A 20,823-nucleotide genomic window follows, 5' to 3' on the forward strand; every position below is an offset into this window, starting at 1 on the left:
AAGTTTACATTCACTAATGATGATCTTTTATTGGGTGAAGTGTTGCATAATCGTCCTTTATATATGGTAGGTTTTATGTGTGGACATAAAGTGAATAGGATCATAGTGGACGATGGATCTGGGGTCAATATTCTCCCTATTCGTATTGTGAAAAAACTTGGAATACCGATAAATGAACTGTCTGAAAGTCGTCTGATGATTCAAGGTTTTAACCAAGGGGGGCAGAGAGCCATTGGTGCTGTCAAATTAGATATAACGATGGGGGATATGTGTTCGAGTGCAAGGATGCATGTTATTGACTCAAAGACCTCGTATAACATCTTGTTAGGAAGACCATGGATACATGAGAACAAAGTAGTACCGTCCACCTACCATCAATGTTTCAAATACTTTGAAGATGGGGTTCAAAAGAAGGTAGTTGTTGCTGATGAACCTTTCACCGAGACGGAAGCGCACTTCGCTGATGCAAAATTCTACTTAAAGAATTCAAAAGAAGTTACAGTTGATAACGTGATACCTGCTGATATCACAAAAAGGGTTGATGTAGCACCTGCTAATGCGAGGGTCATGATTGAAAAGGATAAAACGCTTTCAAATATGAGTAAAGTACCTAAGATAAGTGAGGCATCTTCAAGTAAGAAAATGATTCCTGTTTCTCACTATGTCCCAAAGACAAACAAAGTCAAGATCCCACCCTCTGAGTTGCAGAGTAGTAAGTTGACATTCCCTATCAAGCAAATTGATGCGATCAAATCACCTTCAAAAATGATACAGGGATTTGTCAGACCATCGAATCATGATTCACATGAATCACTCCCTAAAAATCGTACAAATGAGGGTTTTGACCCGAATGCATATAAGTTGTTGGTGAAAGCAGGATACAATCCCAATGAAGCTTCTAAAGTAGGGAAGCTTCCAAATGAAGTTATTGAAAGGGCAAATCATGGCCTAAATCCAACTCAAAGGATGATGATAGAGAAAGGGTATGATGTCAAGCAATCGTGCGAAGGCCTGGGTTACAAACAACCGTCACCAATCCGAATCTCTATAAAAAGGATGAGCATCAACTATATTACCCCTGTGGAAGAATCTGTGATGTTCAACAAAAAGCCTTCTGTGTTTGATCGACTTAGTGGCATGACTCCTAAGGTTTCTGCATCTGATCGACTAATAGAATCAACTCCAAAAATTTCAGTATTCGATCGATTGGGACCAATGAAGAAGAAATACAAGCGCCAAGGAGATTATAGAATAGTGGAAGAACGGGTATATGCCCGGGAGCATAATTCACCCAAGAATTGGCCCAGTTTGATCCCTTCTAGAATGAGGCGAGAAACAAAACTTGTAGTTTCATGTGGAGATGTCCTGAGAGCAAAAACTCATACCATAGTTCACACTAGGGAGCGAGATGAAGATGAAGAAAGTGTGGGATCATCAAATCACATCACAATTTGTGACGAAGAAAGTACTCTACTATATGCAAAAATTGATGATGGATTTGTTAATATTCATGCATGCCATCACATATCTTTTAATGATGGTGATCCTCAAGAAGATGAGGATGCTGAAGATGCGCCACCTGAACTCGAGGAAGGGATAAAGAATACTGTTGATGCATTGAAGGAAGTAAATCTTGGAGTTGATGATGATATAAGGCCTACATATGTAAGTGCTTCGCTGGATGACGATGAAGAGAAGAAATATATTGAGCTGCTTATGGAATTTAGGGATGTATTTGCTTGGAGTTACAAAGAGATGCCAGGGTTAGACCCTAAAGTTGCAGTTCATCGTCTTGCTGTAAAACGAGGTACTCGTCCTGTTAAACAAGCACAACGTCGCTTTAGACCTGAATTGGTTCCTTTGATCGAAACTGAAGTTAACAAGCTCATTAAAGCAGGTTTTATTCGTGAAGTCAAATATCCTACATGGATTTCAAGCATTGTACCTGTAAGAAAGAAGAATAGCCAAATACGAATTTGTGTTGACTTTAGAGATCTTAATAATGCATGCCCCAAGAATGAATTTCCTCTTCCAATCCCTGAGCTTATGATTGATGCTACAACTGGATACGAGGCAATGTCCTTCATGGATGGTTCATCTGGATACAATCAAATTCGCATGGCACCAAAGGATGAAGAACTTACTGCATTTCGCTCTCCTAAAGGTATATATTGCTACAAAGTGATGCCTTTTGGTTTAAAAAATGCTGGAGCCACTTATCAACGAGCCATGCAGAATATTTTTGATGACATGCTTCATAAAAATGTTGAGTGTTATGTCGATGACTTAGTAGTAAAGTCAAAGAAGAGTGATGACCACTTGAAAGATCTGAGAATGGTGTTTGAACGGCTTCGAAGATACCAACTCAAAATGAATCCTTTAAAATGTGCCTTTGGAGTTACTTCGGGAAAGTTTCTCGGTTTTATTGTTCGACATCGAGGAATCGAGATTGATCAAGATAAGGTAGATGCTATTTTGAAGATGCCTGAGCCAAAAAATATTCATGAGTTGAAAAGCTTACAAGGAAAATTAGCATATCTTAGGAGGTTTATCTCAAATCTGGCTGGGAGATGTCAACCATTCAGTCGCCTTATGAAGAAAGATGTTCCTTTTGAATGGTACCAAGCTTGTACCAATGCTTTTGAGAACATAAAGTCTTATCTAATGAAACCTCCAGTACTTGTAGCTCCTATACCTGGAAAACCATTGATTTTATACATTGCAGCACAAGAAAGGTCAGTAGGAGCACTTCTCGCACAAGAAAATGATGAAGGGAAAGAAAATGCCCTATATTACTTGAGTAGGATGATGACACAAAACGAGATCAAGTATTCACCTATTGAGAAGTTATGTCTGGCACTCGTGTTCTCAATTCAGAAGATGAAGCATTACTTTCAGGCTCATATTATACAACTTGTCTCTAAAGCGAATCCTATCAAGTTTGTCATGTCCAAGCCTGTCTTAAGTGATAGGCTAGCAAGGTGGTACCTCCAGTTTCAACAATTTGAGATTGTGTATATATCTCAGAAGGTAGTGAAAGGACAAGTGCTAGCAGATTTCTTGGCCAATCATCCGATTCCGAATGATTGGGAGTTATCTGATGAATTACCTGATGAAGACGCAATGCTAGTAGAAATTCAGCCACCTTGGAAGATGTATTTTGATGGTGCTGCACATCATGAAGGAGCCGGTGCTGGAGTGGTATTTGTCACTTCCCATGGAGAAGTTTTGCCATACTCCTTCACTCTAACACAAAACTGCTCCAATAATGTTGCTGAATATCAAGCACTCTTACTTGGGCTTGAGATGGCCATTGATATGAAACAATTGCAACTACAAGTTTTTGGGGATTCCAAGTTGGTGATCAATCAAGTCTTGGGTAATTATGAAGTAAAGAAGCCTGAGTTAATCCCATACTGCAATTACGCTCAAAAGATGATAGGATGGCTTGGAGAGGTGACTATTCAACATGTCCCAAGAAAGGAAAATAAAAAGGCTGATGCATTGGCAGCTTTAGCTTCTGCATTAGTATCTCCTGATGAAATACAAGTTGTGGTTTGCCAAAGATGGATAACTCCACCTCCAATTGAGCATGAAGAAGAATTTCAACAAGTTATCGCCACTTCGGAAGCTGAAATTGACGATTGGCGACAACCAATAATAGATTACTTGTGTTATGGAATATTGCCAGAAAACCTTCGAAGAAGAACAGAAATCCGACGACGAGCCCCTCGTTTTCTTTATTATAAAAATACACTTTACAGGCGATCGTTCGATGGAGTTCTCTTACGATGTTTGGGGGCAGATGAATCTACTCAAGCTATGCAAGAAGCGCATTCTGGAGTATGTGGAGCGCATCAATCTGGACCAAAACTTCATTTTCACATAAAAAGGATGGGATATTACTGGCAAACCATGGTGAAAGATTGCTTGGATTACGTCCGAAGATGTAAAGCTTGCCAATTCCATGCGAATTTTATACATCAACCCCAGAAGTATTGCACCCAACTATTGCCTCATGGCCATTTGAAGCTTGGGGTTTGGATGTTGTTGGACCATTGCCTAAGTCCTCTGGTGGACATCTGTACATCCTGGCTGCAACTGACTACTTCTCAAAATGGGCAGAAGCTGTTTCTCTTAGAGAAGTAAAGAAAGAGAATGTCGCCAACTTCATTTGAGTTAATATTATCTACCGTTTTGGTATTCCTCGATACATATTGACAGATAATGGCAAGCCATTTGATAACAAGTTAATGACGAAGATATGTGATCTTTTTGGCTTCAAGCAACGCAATTCCTCTATGTATTATGCAGCTGCTAATGGTCTCGCTGAAGCATTTAACAAGACGCTCTACAACTTGTTGAAAAAAGTTGTTTCCAAGTCTAAGAGAGATTGGCATGAAAGAATGGAAGAGGCTCTTTGGGCATATAGGACTACGTATCGCACGCCAACACAAGCGACTCCCTACTCTCTTGTCTATGGAGTTGAAGCAGTTCTTCCACTTGAACATCAAATACCATCATTGCGCCTCGCCATTCAAGAAGGGCTCACTGATGAAGAAAATGCTCGGTTGCGCCTTGAAGAATTGGAGGCTCTTGATGAAAAAAGACTAGAGGCCCAACAAAGTCTGCAATGCTATCAAGCTCGTCTAGCTCGATCTTTTAATAAGAAGGTTCGTCTTAGATGCTTCCAAGTGGGTGATCAAGTTCTTGTTGTAAGAAGGCCCATTATTACTTCTCGTCGGTCTGGAAGCAAGTTCTCCGCCAAATGGGATGGACCATATGTGGTACAAGAAGTATACTCAAGTGGTGCTTACAGACTGGTTGACTCAGAAGGATTGCGCATTGGTCCCATTAACGGAAAGTTCATAAAGAGATACTATCCTTGAAGAAAAGAAACCCACTCCTTAAGGTACGAGTATAAACTGCATGCCACTCCTGGCCCGCAAGAGTATAAACTGTGCACGGCACCCCATAAAAAAAATGTCCGCTAGGTTGAAAATCTCGAAAGAGGCGGCCTAGGCAAAAGTTAGGACCAAAAAAAAAAAAAAAAAATCTCTCAGAACTACGTTATGACTTGATCCTCTTCACTAAGGTACGTAGGCGCTTAGAATTACATTCTGAGTTCAGTCGCATGAGTATCCAAAGAACTCATAGTCTCTCTTGACCCTCTCCACCATAATTCATGAGTTACATCCTAAATTTTAGTCTCATAAGTTCAAAAGAAATGGGGCACACTGTTATTTGAGAATCACAGAGTTCTTGTATATTGTCAATATGACATATGAATTAAAGAGGGCCAATCAAGACAGAATTTGAATTGACTTCAAAGAAATATTCGTACAAATCCATAAAGCTATTAGCTGTGATTATTGTACATGTTGTAATTTTTTGGATTCTCTACGCTAAGATACGAATATTTTCTTCATGCGAATGTGAATCTATCAACTTTTCTGTATGTGAAATTCATTTTTGAAGTTTGCTTAGAACTATCCTGCCAGACTTAAACTATAAATTTTGGATATGTTAAGAAGTTTGGTTTCTGATAAATTGAACCTCTCCTGGATTTGGTGCCCTCATACAATGATATATCTCTTGTACTATCGAAACACAAAAGGTATCGCAACTCTGAAGAAGAGAAAGTCAAATCTCTAAAGTAAATCATGATTCAATCTGTAAAAAAAAAAAAAAAAAAATGTTAGCGCTTAAATTAGTAAGTCAATAATCATGGTAATGAATCTCAATAATAGACGACTATATTCTTTGAGCAAAACCTATGTCTGACTTAGACGGTGTAAAGTCTTTGCCTTAGACGGTGTAAAATCTTTAGCTCAGACTATGGAATGCTTCTGACTCAGACAGTGTAAAGTCTTTGCCACAAATCATGTAAAGTCTTTGCCTTAGACGGTGTAAAGTCTTTAGCTCAGACTATGGAATGCCTCTGACTCAGACGGTGTAAAGTCTTTGCCATAAATCATATAAAGTCTTTGCCTTAGACGGTGTAAAGTCTTTAGCTCAGACTATGAAATGCCTCTGACTCAGACGGTGTAAAGTCTTTGCCATAAATCATGTAAAGTCTTTGCCTTAGACGGTGTAAAGTCTTTAGCTCAGACTATGGAATGTCTTTTCTTTGCCACAAATCATGTAAAGTCTTTGCCTCAGACGATGTAAAGTCTTTAGCTTGGACTATGAAATGCCTCTGACTCAGACGGTGTAAAGTCTTTGCCATAAATCATGTAAAGTCTTTGCCTTAGACGGTGTAAAGTCTTTAGCTCGGACTATGGAATGCCTCTGACTCAGACGGTGTAAAGTCTTTGCCACAAATCATGTAAAGTCTTTGTCTTAGACGGTGTAAAGTCTTTAGCTCAGACTATGGAATGTCTTTTCTTTGCCACAAATCATGTAAAGTCTTTGCCTTAGACGGTGTAAAGTCTTTAGCTTGGACTATGAAATGCCTCTGACTTAGACGGTGTAAAGTCTTTGCCACAAATCATGTAAAGTCTTTGCCTCAGACGGTGTAAAAGTCTTTAGCTCGGACTATGGAATGCCTCTGACTCAGACGGTGTAAAGTCTTTGCCACAAATTATGTAAAGTCTTTGCCTTAGACGGTGTAAAGTCTTTAGCTCAGACTATGGAATGTCTTTTCTTTGCCACAAATCATGTAAAGTCTTTGCCTTAGACGGTGTAAAGTCTTTAGCTTGGACTATGAAATGCCTCTGACTTAGACGGTGTAAAGTCTTTGCCACAAATCATGCCTCAGACGGTGTAAAGTCTTTAGCTCGGACTATGGAATGCCTCTGACTCAGACGGTGTAAAGTCTTTGCCACAAATCATGTAAAGTCTTTGCCTTAGACGGTGTAAAGTCTTTAGCTCGGACTATGGAATGCCTTTTCTTTCCCACAAATCATGTAAAGTCTTTGCCTTAGACGGTGTAAAGTCTTTAGCTCGGACTATGGAATGCCTTTTCTTTGCCACAAATCATGTAAAGTCTTTGCCTTAGACGGTGTAAAGTCTTTAGCTCGGACTATGGAATGCCTTTTCTTTGCCACAAATCATGTAAAGTCTTTGCCTTAGACGGTGTAAAGTTTTTAGCTCGGACTAAAAAAAAAAAAAAACGTGAAAAAAAAAAGTGAAAAAAATAAATAAATAAATTATCTAGAACGGTCATGAAAGTATTAAATTCTCAATTTTGGATATGTTGTAAATTGAGAAGTCTAGTTTCTAGAAAATCACACCGTTCATGATTCTTACGTATCTACGATAAGATATGAATTTTCTACAACAAACATGTCAAGATGAGGAAAAGGTTGTTGAAAATCAAAGAAAAGAAAGAAGAAAGTACCACAGCGCTGATCATCAAGCCACATTGCTGCAAAACAATGAAGATCAGACATCTATTTATAGAGGTTTATTAGCACCTATTATAATTAGATTCAAACTTGAATTAGGCTTCTACAAAATTGACTCCTAATCGGATTCCAATTAGTGGTGGAATCTTGCATGACAAGTAAACACCCAAAAAAAAAAAAAAAAAAACGTGAAAAAAAAAGTGAAAAAAAAATCAATTTTTTTTTTCTTCTCTTTCCTAATCCTCATTGGATATAACTAATTTTCTACATTCCTACTCCAACAATGATGAAGATGTGCATCAATATAGTATGAATTCACGGTACATCTCAAAATAAATGGCATGTCATTATCCTACAAGTAATACTTCAAGCCTAGTCTTCAAAAGATAAAATATCTCGACAAGACTTGAAGCAGGGGGCATTTGTAATCATTTACAATTTATTAAATATAAATTTGTAGAATGGTTCAATTTATATTAAATTCAAGATATATTAGTCCAAATAAATATTTTGGATTAATAAAATTGGGTCGATTATTTAAGCCCAATAAATGGGGATTTAATTAAAAACCTAAATCCATTGATTTGGGCTATAAAGATGACTCCACTTTGTTAAGCCCAATATCATCTCATCCTAGAGGCCCAAAATCATGCCACATGTCAAAGTTAGGTGGCAATCCAAGTCAAATTAAATAAGCCACTAGAATTATGCCATGTGCCAAAGTTAGGTGGCAATCCAAGTCAAATTAAATAAGCCACTAGAATTATGCCATGTGCCAAAGTTAGGTGGCAATCCAAGTCAAATTAAATAAGCCACTAAAATCATGCCACATGTCAAAGTTAGGTGGCAATCCAGGTCAAATTAAATAAGCCACTAAAATCATGCCACATGTCAGAGTTATGTGGCAATCTAAGTCAAATTAAATGAGCCACTAAAATAATGCCACGTGTCAATGTGACATGTTCTGACCAATCAAATTAAAACTCTTCAACAAAGAAATCTGATTGGTCAGTTCAAACCAACCAATCAAATCACACCCTCATACCACTCCCTACAACTATAAATAGGGGTCCTCATTATTCTGAAAAGAGGGGTTTTTGGGAAGAACAAGAAGCAAGAAGAGAGCTCGTGGATCAAAGACCGCAAATTCTCTACAAAGCTACAAAGTTCAAGCAATCAAATTCAAGTTCAAGATTAAGAACGAAGAAGAAGATCAAGATCAAGTTACTTGTTCATCTTTACTGTTCGTCATAACCATACAAGTGTTCGTGACGAATATTTCAAATCCAAATTCGAAGACGAAGATTCAAGATCAAGCTATTCAAGCTCTTGACTCTAAATCAAAATCAAATTCAAGTTCAACGTGTTTCATATTATTTGAAGAATCAGAGGATTATTATAGAGATTGTAACCGCATTACATTTTGAAATCAAATATTACACCTTGTTACTCCAATTTTCCGGTCTTGATTATTTATTTTTCTCGGCTCGAAAATTTGTTGTTTACAAGGATCATGACACTCACCAACTGCTTTCTCTTCTGCACTAACTGAAATGGACGCTGAATGATGATTGCTATTCTCAATCCTTGATGAGTCCCTACTTGCTGATCGTGTCACGAAAATCTGGTGATTTGATTGGTCGTTGGGATTTATGATTATCTCTTCACTATCCAGTTCATTTGAATCTTTCTCTCCTGAATATTTGCTAAGCTCTTGCAACTGTATAAGCTGAACATATGCTCCTTCCTTATTTCTCATTAATTCCAACTTGGAACCTAAAAGGTTTGGAAGGTATAGGAAATAAGCGTTCTAAAAAAAATAAAAAAGACAAGACTCAGCCAATAAACAAACGTTCATACATTTCTGCTACCATCTTTATAATCACATTGGTTTCAGTATAAATAGCTAACAATCTGGAAAAGATAGTATATATGACACACCTTTTTCGACCATCTTTCCTTCCTGAAGTACAGCTATTGCATCTGCATTCTTTACTGTAGTCAAGAGATGTGCAACAATTACTGTAGTTCGGTTGATCATGACACTATCTAATGTCTCTTGAACAATCCTCTCAGATTCTGCATCAAGAGCACTTGTAGCTTCTCAAATATATAGACTTTCACAACTAAATTTTAAGACTATGCTTTTAGTATACTGTAGTAGAAATGCTATTCCTAACAAAAGAAGGATATTATATATGTGTCAAAATACCTAATTTGAGTTAAATGCATAACTATTTCAGAGTTTAGGCTATCTCAGTCTTTTTATGATTGTGTCCTTTATTATATTGCTAGAAATTGGTACACAAATTTGTGTTCCTTTAGACATGTACACTTATTGGTCTTCAATAACTATCCACAATCTTTAATAATAGAAGAGAATAAGTGAATGATGTTGTGCGTGATCTCTTCAATGATAAGCTTGGCAATCATTAAGCAATATGTTTACACTTCTATTATACGTATCATAATTCATTTGATTTCATGATATTTAAATAGGTTTTGTTTGATGCTTAGTACTTCTAAATTAAGGTTTGAAATAAGCTTTTATCTTATATGTATATCCCAACAATCACTTGTAAAGTTGTTTCTTGCAAGTTTGCCTTACTTTCCTCCATCAATCCAAACATTTTGATTCGTGGAGGGAAAAGAAGACTAAAGAAAATTGATGGTATGCATATAATTTGTTTAGATTATTAATTTAGGATAACTTTAATGGTGATTGTGATCACATAGATAATTAACAGAATATATGTATCTAATATTTCTTTGATTTTGCCCTTTATGTTATCATTTTTAGTTGCAACGTGCAAAATGAAATAGAAATATGGGTTCAAATAGATACTTATATAATGAAAATCCGATAAAGTATTTTTACATTATATTCTACATCCATTCACTTAAAAATAATAATTGATATTTTTGATATATAACTAATATATATGTTAATATTTCAAATATATCATATACTAACACTATTATGTTTTGCAATATTAGTATAAGATCATTTACACGATTTTAGTATATTTATACTAATTAGCCTTGGATACACGTGCAACACACGTGTCCAAAAACTAGTTGAACAATTAGAATCAACTCCAAATACTTGCAACTCTTGCTGGGACTCTTCAAAAATATTGATGGGTGCATGTCAGATCCTCCAAAATGCATTTTTGGTTAAAAACTCGCCCTTTGCACAATTATCCCTTACAAAATCAAGGTTAAAAACGTCTTTATTTAAAGCTGATATACCACTCGTTAAAAAAGTGACGCACATATACCCTTACCGTTACACAAATGACCCAGATATCAATAAATTTGGTATAGTACATTAAAATATATTTGTCATAGTTCATCCAATAGATGAAACTTCCTCTTTCAAACATGTGAGTAAATGTTTCATGTTTTCTATCAAAAATTTAATATAATTATATAATACCTCTTTTCTTAATTATTTTTTTAGGTTGAGAGTGAATCCAAACAATAGTTAAGGAAAAATAAAAGAAGAAACATTATTATCACATCATTCACTGATCACTATCGACAATCATCACTATTAGTTATTATTATATATCGTCAACTATCACTATCATTCACCACCATCATTACTATCACTATCATCCACCATAATTATCAGTTACTACCACCATGTGAAAAAATTTTGGAGCCTGAATACGAAGTCGGAATACTAAGTATGAATATTTAGCTTGCTTGTTTTTCTTCTTGTGAACCCCACTTTCCCCACAAATTAGGTTTAATCAAAGTCAAATTTGAAATTAAAAAATACACTGTTTTACTTAAAAATTCGAACAAAAAAACCAAAAAGAGCTGCAAAATTATAATAAATTTATAATATTTTGCTAAATTATTTTTAAATGAGGGACCTAGTAATAAATAGCTATTTGTGCACCTCACATTTGTTTGCTTCATAAAATACCTTAAAATTCAAACTTGTAACGTGTTACAATTTATATCATTATCATCGAACCAAAACATCGAAGGCCATAACCCTATATGACATGCACTTAAACACATGTCATGTAATGTGCACTTTAACGTACATCACATGATTTTTTCTCCTAATAAATTATCACTAGATAAAAAAAAAACCAAAACTAATATTTTCTTAGAAAATATTATATATCAGAGTTTATGCATAACAAGGCTCAAACATGTACACCTAACTCACACATATATGACGGTGTTACATCCTTACCACTAAACTAAAACAGTAGAAAATATAAATGAAAATATATATTAAGGTATAGAAAGTCAATTTACAACAATAGAAATATATAGAATTCCAATAAACTAGGAGTTATAATTGGTTAATTAGTTAGCTTTGATAATTGGGCTCATTAATCAACTTTACGTCAACGTTACTTTCTTGCAATATATGGCCAAATTAATGAACTTCACATGGAAGGGTCCATCAATGGAACATCAATGCCATGTGCATAAATACTTCAACTCAAATCTCAAAAAAAAAAAAAAGGAGGATGGGTGGTGGGGTTGGGGCGGGGGGGGGGGTGAGGTGAGGTTATGGGGAGGGGGGTAATAATATTTTTGGTCGTTTAATTATATTATATTATCATCGTAGTCCTTGTGATATTTGATTAAATAATAAATACGTTTAAACTTCAATTATTAAAGTATGCATTTTTTGTATTCATTTGCTTATGACTATATACAATTTTTTACCATTTCATTATTCATATATTTGTTCAATATTTTATCTCGACGATTATTTTTGTAATTTTTTAAATTATTCAAAAAAATAATTTTCTTGAATTGATGGTTTATTGAAAATAATATTTTTACCTTACGAAGATATGGATAAGATCTGTTTATACATCACCCTCCCCAAAATTCATTTATGAGACTATATTAAGCATGTTATTATTGTTATTGTACTTCTAAAATTAGTCCAAATATAACATGTATTTTATATAAAAAGGACCAAAAAAACATATATTTTTATCAACTGAAAGTTTAAGGTGTCAAGCAAATATTTTAATATTACATGAACCAAACTCAAAATTTATGAATTATTAAAGGACCAAAAATGTTACTTCCTATAGTTCGAAGTTTGATAGTCAAACAATTTAATTTATACTATGAATTTGGACATGAGAATTTTTAAAATTTTTAAAATAAAATTTACATATTTTACAAACTACGTAAAAAGTAATATAAGTCATAATAATTGATAATTCAAGATGTATAAAAAATTATGATAAAAAAAGACTTATTTAAATCTCAAAATTTAAAAGATATCACATAAATTGAGACGGATGAATATTTATTTATTTTTTAAAAAAAAGAGATTACATAAAGAAACGAACATAGCTATTCTCACGGATCTTGCCTACCTTTATTGGGCAATAATATCTTTACTTTAAAATATTGTATTGTATCTATATGTGACACGTACATTCTATATAAACCAACCAATTTTATGTTCTTAGCCAATAGAAATTTAGATATATCACATAGAAGATCATATAGTTAACACAAAAATATTTTTCATAAGGTCATGGCAACTTATCATCGTGATAGAAAAACAATATCATGGGTACGAACAATCACCTCTCCTTTTAGAAAAGCTAGAATTTTATTCAATCAAGAATCATCGAGAGATAAGAGGTCGCATCAAGAAGGTACGTACATTTAAATGTGAACATGTTATTCTAAATTTTGCGAATTATTAATTTTTTACATCTAGGCGGGTTTTAAGAGTTCAATTGACTCAGACATATATGAATAACTATGTTAAAACGTAAAATTATAGTTATTATGAACATGTTTAACTTTAAATTCTCGATTCTTGATTCACCTTTTCAGTCTGTTGATTTTTGACTCGTAGGGTTTATGTGGTTGCAGGGCCGGAGAACCATATAGTAAATTTGCAGGTGGAAGTAATGGCTTGTCCATATGAAGATGTTCAAGTGATGTGGTCAATTTTAGACAAGTCAAAGCCAAGAACTTGAAACTTTTTTTTTTTTGCAATTGTTTGTTTGGAGAAGCTATGAAGAATCAAGAAATTTATGTACATAGTTGTTAGTTGTTTTGAAGGGGATTCTTGAAGCAACGGTAAAATTGTCTCTATGTGATCTGTGGATTAAGGAATCAAGTCATGGAAGCTGATGCAATCCTTTTTCAGAATCTTACGTAAACGCGGGATGCTCTATGTACCGACGTTTTTTTTTATTAGTTGCTAATTGTCTTGTGGATGTGGTGGCTATAATCTGACACCCAAAAGCAAGATTTGGAAAATTTGTTAATGCTTCTTAGTTTGGTAGGTAGAAAAAAACAGGTGACAAATTGGTTGTTATACAAGTTATAGACTTGTTTTTATGCCAATTTGTTTGTTTTTTTAGTTCAATCCCCATGATCAATAAATATCATGGAGAGATTTCAAATTGTATTTCGATTTGCATTGTAATTTTATATTCAAGTTTTTTTCTCACTCAATATTTAGTATCCGCCTTCAATAATTTTTGATTCACACTAATTATGCACTAATTGCTTATGTGATGAATAGCAATGACATGATTATAATGATGTGATCAAATAACGAAGGAATTACTATGTAATGATTTAATAATATATGGAGATATTATTATCATAGTAGACATTCTAATTTCATATTTTCATAGTGGCATTTTTCTCCCTTATCCGTAGGCGTATTAATGCACTATGATTTCTTGTACTCTGATTTATGGTATTTATGTTATTATCTAATAATACCTCCTGCTTTTTGTACTTTGATTATTTCGTTATCTACTTATCTACTTTTAATATTCTTGTCTGACCTTTTTCTATGCTTCTATTGAGCCGAGGGTTTTTCGGAAACAGCCGTCCTACATTGGTAGGAGTCAGGTCTGCGTACACTTTACCCTCCCCAGACTCTACGATGTGGGATTTCACTGGGTTGTTGTTGTTGTTGTTGCATAACTTGATATAGACATTAATAATGTCAACCAAACACTATATTAGCTATATGTCTTTCTTATATGACCAACCAAACATTATTCGACGATTATTGTTTTATAGTCAACTAAAAACTTACCTAAACTATCATTTTTTTACAAATTTCATACCCCTAACTATTAGTTATTCGTTTTTCCTATCTGAACTATCATCTATATATTAAAACGCATCCCAAAGTTGATTAGGCTAACCATCAATTATTCCTTTTGCTATCACCATCTGCTCAACTATGTGTATATTAATACATAGATGTTGATAGTTCAGGTACGAAAATGAATCAACTGGTGATAGTTCAAGTAGGAAAAAGGAACAACTGATAGTCGGTGTAAAACTCACAAAAAAAATGGTAGTTAAGTGTGTTTTTGACCATTATCTCGTTGTATTAATTAAGTTTCTCTAAATTGGAAAAAACAAAGCCAAATTTGAAGTACAAAGGAATCAAAGTTCTCATCTAAGACAAAAAAAATTGCAGATCATACATTTAAAAATTCCAGTTCATCTCTCTTGTTAGTCATGAGTTTTACAAACTGGAACAAATAGGAAGATTGAAAAAGGTCATTTGCACAACAAAAAATAGGAACAAAGAAACCGCTTTCTAGAACTGAAGGCCATGTTCTCGTGCAGCATCAGCAAGAGCTTCAATCCGTCCATGGTAAGGATAACCTCCGCGATCAAAAGCTACTTTCGTGATCCCTTTCTCAAGACAGGCCTTAGCTATAACTTCCCCTACTTTCTTTGCCACTTCCTGCCAACAAAAGCTTGTTATGATGGAGCCTTCTGTTCACAAACAGCATAACTAGTATTTAAGAAACTAAATTGATGCAAGAAAAAGTTGCCAGGGGAATCACATCATAGTAATTATCTCTGGTAATACACTGTTTTGCTGTTTTCTGTTTCTTAGTTCATTTAATCATTTCCGTCTGGAAGAATGGTCGCGCTATGCCTAAGAGGTACAACAAAGAGATGCAAGTTGAAAATCAATCAAATCCTCATAAAATCTTCCTTTCAATGCTGCAACTGACCACGTCATGTGATAGTTCATACATGGTTTATGAAGTAATATCTAATAGCATCAACACGATCCTAATAGATGGAAAGAACTCCACCGTGAACATAATAGAGCACATGTATACATGGAGAGATAATGCAAATGTTGTTACTTTTGCCATGAATGAGCAATCAAGCAATGGTAACCAAGACAAACAGTGCCAAAAACTGCTTGCCATTAACACATTTCAGCATTAGCTATATAAGAACATAAACTGTGATGAAGACTAAATCAAGTGAAGCTACATCCACGAGGGTAGGTGTACTTCAATTGATCAATATTGCAGTTCCAAGAGGTTAGGTGAAGCATGGAGCCTCAGAGCATTTGAAGCACAAGAGCAACAATCTCAGTTGACATAGTAAACAAAGATAACAATAATATCTGCTTACCCTTGCAGGGAAATACAAAAACTGGATAATGAGGATCCAACAACTCTTCTCATAATCCCTCTTAAATCCACACTACTCTAACCTTCTGATCTAAACGAGTATCGTTGTACTTCCCACTTCACTTACTGAGCTTTTAAGTCTATCCTCACAAGCAAATCAGGAATTTAGGCACTTTTCTTTCAACAGATTTCACTCTTCAAATTTTATATAAAACACAGAAGACGGGGACAATACGTAGTCTAGAGCACAAAGGGAAAGGATTCCTTGAATTCTAGGAAGACAAGTCAAATTCAGCTAATTCGGGAGACCTTTCCATGATTTCATCTCTTGCTCCACGTCACTCATTCATATATACTTTACTAAACATTACTCCTAAAAGAAAAGGTCTTTTAACCTTCTTGAGAAAACATATTTGAGAACTTACTGTAGTGGGACCAGCAGAGTAGTCAAATTCCTCAGAGATTGGTTTCTGCATCGTTGAAGCTGAAGCCAGTGTGTGCATCTTGGAGTCATCAATGACTTGGACATAAATATGCTTGTTGGAACGGAAGACACACAACCTTGGTCTTTCAGGTGTCCCGTCAACCTGAAAGTCAAAAGATGTGTTGTAGACTTGACTCTTGATGAATAATGCACCTTTAAGATTCATGCAATAGAACTCATGAATTTACAACACAACATACCCAGTGTAATCCCACAAGTGGGGTCTGGAGAAGGTAGTGTGTACGCAGACCTTACCCCTATCTTGAGAGGTAGAGAGGTTGTTTACGATAGACCGACTTAGCTCAAGTAAAAGCATTACAAAGCAATTCGAGTATAACGAAAACACAAGAGTGAAGAAGCCAAGATAAAATGCTAAAGAAAGCATGACAAAGCAAACTAAATTCATGAATTTACATAAACCAAAAAAAAAACACAGAAAGAATAGGACCAAGAAAGGGAAACCAGATCATGGCTGCAGTTCAAATAAGAACTAAGGAAGTAGCATATCAATCACAAATAGATGTTTACAAGAAAAAAATATTCTATTCCATACAAAAATTATGGAAATGGAAACAAGGAGAAAGGCGATAGAGGATTCATAGCTATATGATGTATAAAGGCAAGTGCAAATTGTTTTATGCAAGTGTGGCTGTATCATTTTTCTAATGTTTTCACAATAAAAATATTTAGAAGATTTAAGGTCTTAAGACAACGAGTAAAAAGGGAGCCCATCCTTTTCAATACACTTGAACTGACGTACTTTCTTTGTCTAACGAATCAATATGCAAAGACAATTCTAAATCTTTCAACAAACATCTTCATACCAAACTTTTGATGACTTCCTATATTCCATTGCTTCTAAGGAACTATCTTTTCAAGCAAGCATACAACACTAAAGTAAGTATGCATTGCCCTGTTACACAAGATTAATCTTGCCCCCACCCCTCCACCCCCAACCCAAACCCAAAAAACAAAACAAAACGAACTGTAGACTAGACTAACCCAAACCCAAAAAACAAAACAAAACGAACAGTAGATTAGACTAAGATGGTTTTTGTTTCCTCTGCTAGTTAAATAGCTCTATGATGCAGCAAATTCATTATCTAGGACTTGTGATTTGTACAACTCTGAATGCAAAGAGAACAAATTCAAGAGCGAAGGAAGAGATTAGCACTACCACATACTGGTTAAATAACATTATCCAGAAAGAAAAAACAATTGACATAGATGCCTTTTGTTTCCTTTGGTAGTAAAATACCTCCATTACACCACAAATTTGTAATTTGGGACCTGACATTTTACAACTTTGAATGCATAAAGTACAAATTCAAAACCCCAAGAACAGATAGCACTTCCACATATTGGCGCAAACAAGATTAACCTTAACAACAACTACTGCAGCTACTACATTTCAATTCCAAGCTAGTTGGGGTTGGCTATATGAATCCCACTAACCATGTCGTTCCATTTAAGCAAAAAATAAGATTAACCTACCCAATTTTTTATTTTTTTTTAAAAAGGTGCTTTTTTTTTTGTTCACTCTGCTAGTTAAATAGCTCCAGTATACCACAAATTCATTATTTGGGACTTGGAATCTGTACAACTGTGAAGAGCACTGATTCAGGACCCCAAGAAGAGATTGCATTGCCACATATTGGTGAACAGGATTAACCTTAATGAAAACGACTACAACTACGTCTCAACCCCTAGCAAGTTGGGGCTGGCTACAAGAATTCTCACGGACCATAACGCTCCATTTTTAAGCTTAAACAAGATTAACCTTATCCCCCAAAAAAACAATGGAAAAAGGTGGTCTTTTCGTTTCCTTTTCTAGTTAAATACCTCTATTATACAACAATTTCATTATTTGGGACTTAGGATTTGTACAACTCTCAATGCATAGAGCACAAATTCAAAACACCAAGAAGAGATTGCATTGCCAAATCTTGGTAAATAAGATTTACCTCGATGACAACGACTACTACAACTATGCCTCAATCCCAAGAAAGTGGGGACAGCTATATGAACGCCACATTTAAGCAAAAACAAGATCAACCTTACCCCATGAAAAGCGCAATTGAAAATGGTTTTTCTTTTGTACCTCTGCTAGTAAAATACCTTCATTTTACAACAAATTCATTATCCAGAATTTGGGATTTGTACAACTTTGAGTTCATAGAGAAAAAAATCAGGACCCCAAGGAAAATTGCATTGCCACATATTCGTAAACGAGATTAACCATAACAACAACAACTACCTACTCCACCTCAATAGTTGGAGCCATCTATATGAATTCTCATTGACCAAGTTGCTCCATTTAAGCAGAAACAAGACTAATCTTACCCAAAAAAATAACCCCAATTGGAAAGGTGGTTTTTTTGTTTGCTCAGCTAGTTAATTACCTCCATTATACCACAAATTCATTATTAAAGACTTCAAATTTGTACAACCCAAGAAGAGATTTCATTGCCCCATATTGATAAAAACAAGATTAACCGAATTGACATAGCTACATTACACCACGAATTCACAACCCAGAATGCTTTAAAGATCAAATTCAAGACCCCAAGAAGAGATTGCATTGCCACATATTGGTAAACAAGATTAACCTTAACAACAACGACAACTACTACTCCACCTCAATCCCAAGCAAGTTGGAGACAGCTATATGAATTCTCATTGACCATGTCGCTCCATTGAGAATCATTGAATTTGTTTGTTCCAATACAAGAGATCGGCCACGAAGCAAGATAGCGAAAGGCGTTGCGCCTTAGCGCATCCCTTTTCTTGCTAGGGCAAGCACAAGGTTTGGTTCAAGGCAAGGTATATCTTAACGGAATGAAAGAGAACTAGTGTATTAAGCAAATACGGAAGCCTTGCTGCACGATGCTTGTATTGCTCTCCCACAACCCCGTTTTCACGATTTAGGCAGCTCCCATTTCACCCGCCACTCATAAAGGGTCTTAAGGTCGGGAAAACTACCTAACTAAATAAAAATAGTGTTCTTTATAAGGGTCGACCTGTGAACAAGGTAAACCCAATGGGAACCAAAAAATGGGGGGTACCGCATTGGGCAGGTCTATCTACATTCCAGGAAATTCATACGCTCCACGGACGGAGCAAAAAGTGGAGTCTTGGGCCACTTGCCTCGTCTTCGTTCATTCCCGAGTCGATAATTGCCGCTTCTTTATTCAAAACAAAAAAACATTCCGAAATGTAGGGAAGCGTGGTGAGATAGATAGAAGTCCAATCCTGCAGCAGCTAGTTGCTCGGCCTTAGTCTTGGGCCGATCTCAGACTTCAATCGCCTGCCAAGGCGTCAAGGCAGTTTCTTTATCTGTCTTTCCCATCCAGTGCCCGCACTCAGTCAGAAAATCTTCGTCTTCGATCTCTCTTCGCAATGCATTTTAAGGGCAAAAACAAGAATAAACTTACCAAAAAAAATAACCCCAATTGAAAAAGGTGTTCGTTTTTTTTTGGTTTCCTCTACTTGATATTTACCTCCATTATACCACAAATTCATTACTAAAACAACCCAGAAAGCTTAAAGCTCAAATACAAGACCCCAAGAAGAGATTTCATCACCCCATGTTGGGAAAAAACAAGATTAACCCAATTGACATAGCTACATTATACCACGAATTCACAACCCAGAAAGTTTAAAGCTCAAATACAAGACCCCAAGAAGAGATTTCATCACCCCATGTTGGGAAAAAACAAGATTAACCCAATTGACATAGCGACATTATACCACGAATTCACAACCCAGAAAGCTTAAAGCTCAAATACAAGACCCCAAGAACAGATTTCATCACCCCATGTTGGGAAAAAACAAGATAAACCCAATCGACATAGCTACATTATACCACTAATTCAAGACCCCAATAACAAATTTCATTGCCCCATGTTGGTAAAAATAACAAGATTGACAATTGAGTTTACCTTCTTGCGAATACGAATATGTCGAGCAGTTCTGTCTTCCCTTCTTGTTTTGGCCTTGGCTTCAACTGTAAGAGTCCTAATTGGTGTGACCAATTTGGGACGAAATTGGAAAGTTAGTTGCTTGCTATCAGCATAAGCGTTGTGAAGAAAAGAAAGTGAAAGTGAAGCACAAGACATGGCTTCTTCTTCTTGTTCTTCCGAGAGTGTCACTGTATTTTCTTCTTCCAAATTTCTTTTGAAGATAATAAAAAGGATAAGATAGAGGAAAGAGTATATAAATTATTATTTTTACTTTTTTTTTTTAAGTTGTCAAATATATTAATTTGTTATAAAACAAACTAACTTATTAAATTAATAAGAAAGAGAAAAAGAGAGAGATGAGAGAATTGAGTATTTGTGTACTTAATTGCATAACAGCGATGACTATTTATAGCCACACCAAAGGAAAAAAAAGTGAAAAGTTGAGAGACAAAGTTGGGCGGAAAGAAAAAGTGGACATGGACATCCACTTATTGTTGTACAACACTCTTCCTTGAATGTCCACGTGTAATGTCACTCATTAAAAATTATACAAGAAATAATATATATAATTATCCTTAACACCCATAGATGTTGTGCCT

The 20,823-nt window shown here is 35.3% G+C and overlaps 1 protein-coding gene across 1 annotated transcript; it reads right to left on the minus strand.

The window, feature by feature from the left end:
* Positions 1 to 14,794: 14,794 nt before the first annotated feature.
* On the minus strand, positions 14,795 to 20,451 carry LOC129883372 (50S ribosomal protein L18, chloroplastic). Its single transcript, XM_055958029.1, has 3 exons — positions 20,204 to 20,451; positions 16,204 to 16,365; positions 14,795 to 15,087 (listed from the first exon to the last, which is right to left on the minus strand). The coding sequence occupies exons 1-3, from the start codon at positions 20,378 to 20,380 to the stop codon at positions 14,938 to 14,940; spliced, it is 489 nt and encodes a 162-aa protein (XP_055814004.1). The 5' UTR covers positions 20,381 to 20,451; the 3' UTR covers positions 14,795 to 14,937.
* Positions 20,452 to 20,823: the final 372 nt, after the last annotated feature.

This window comes from Solanum dulcamara, chromosome 1, assembly GCF_947179165.1.
Source record: "Solanum dulcamara chromosome 1, daSolDulc1.2, whole genome shotgun sequence".
Lineage (NCBI taxonomy): Eukaryota > Viridiplantae > Streptophyta > Magnoliopsida > Solanales > Solanaceae > Solanum > Solanum dulcamara.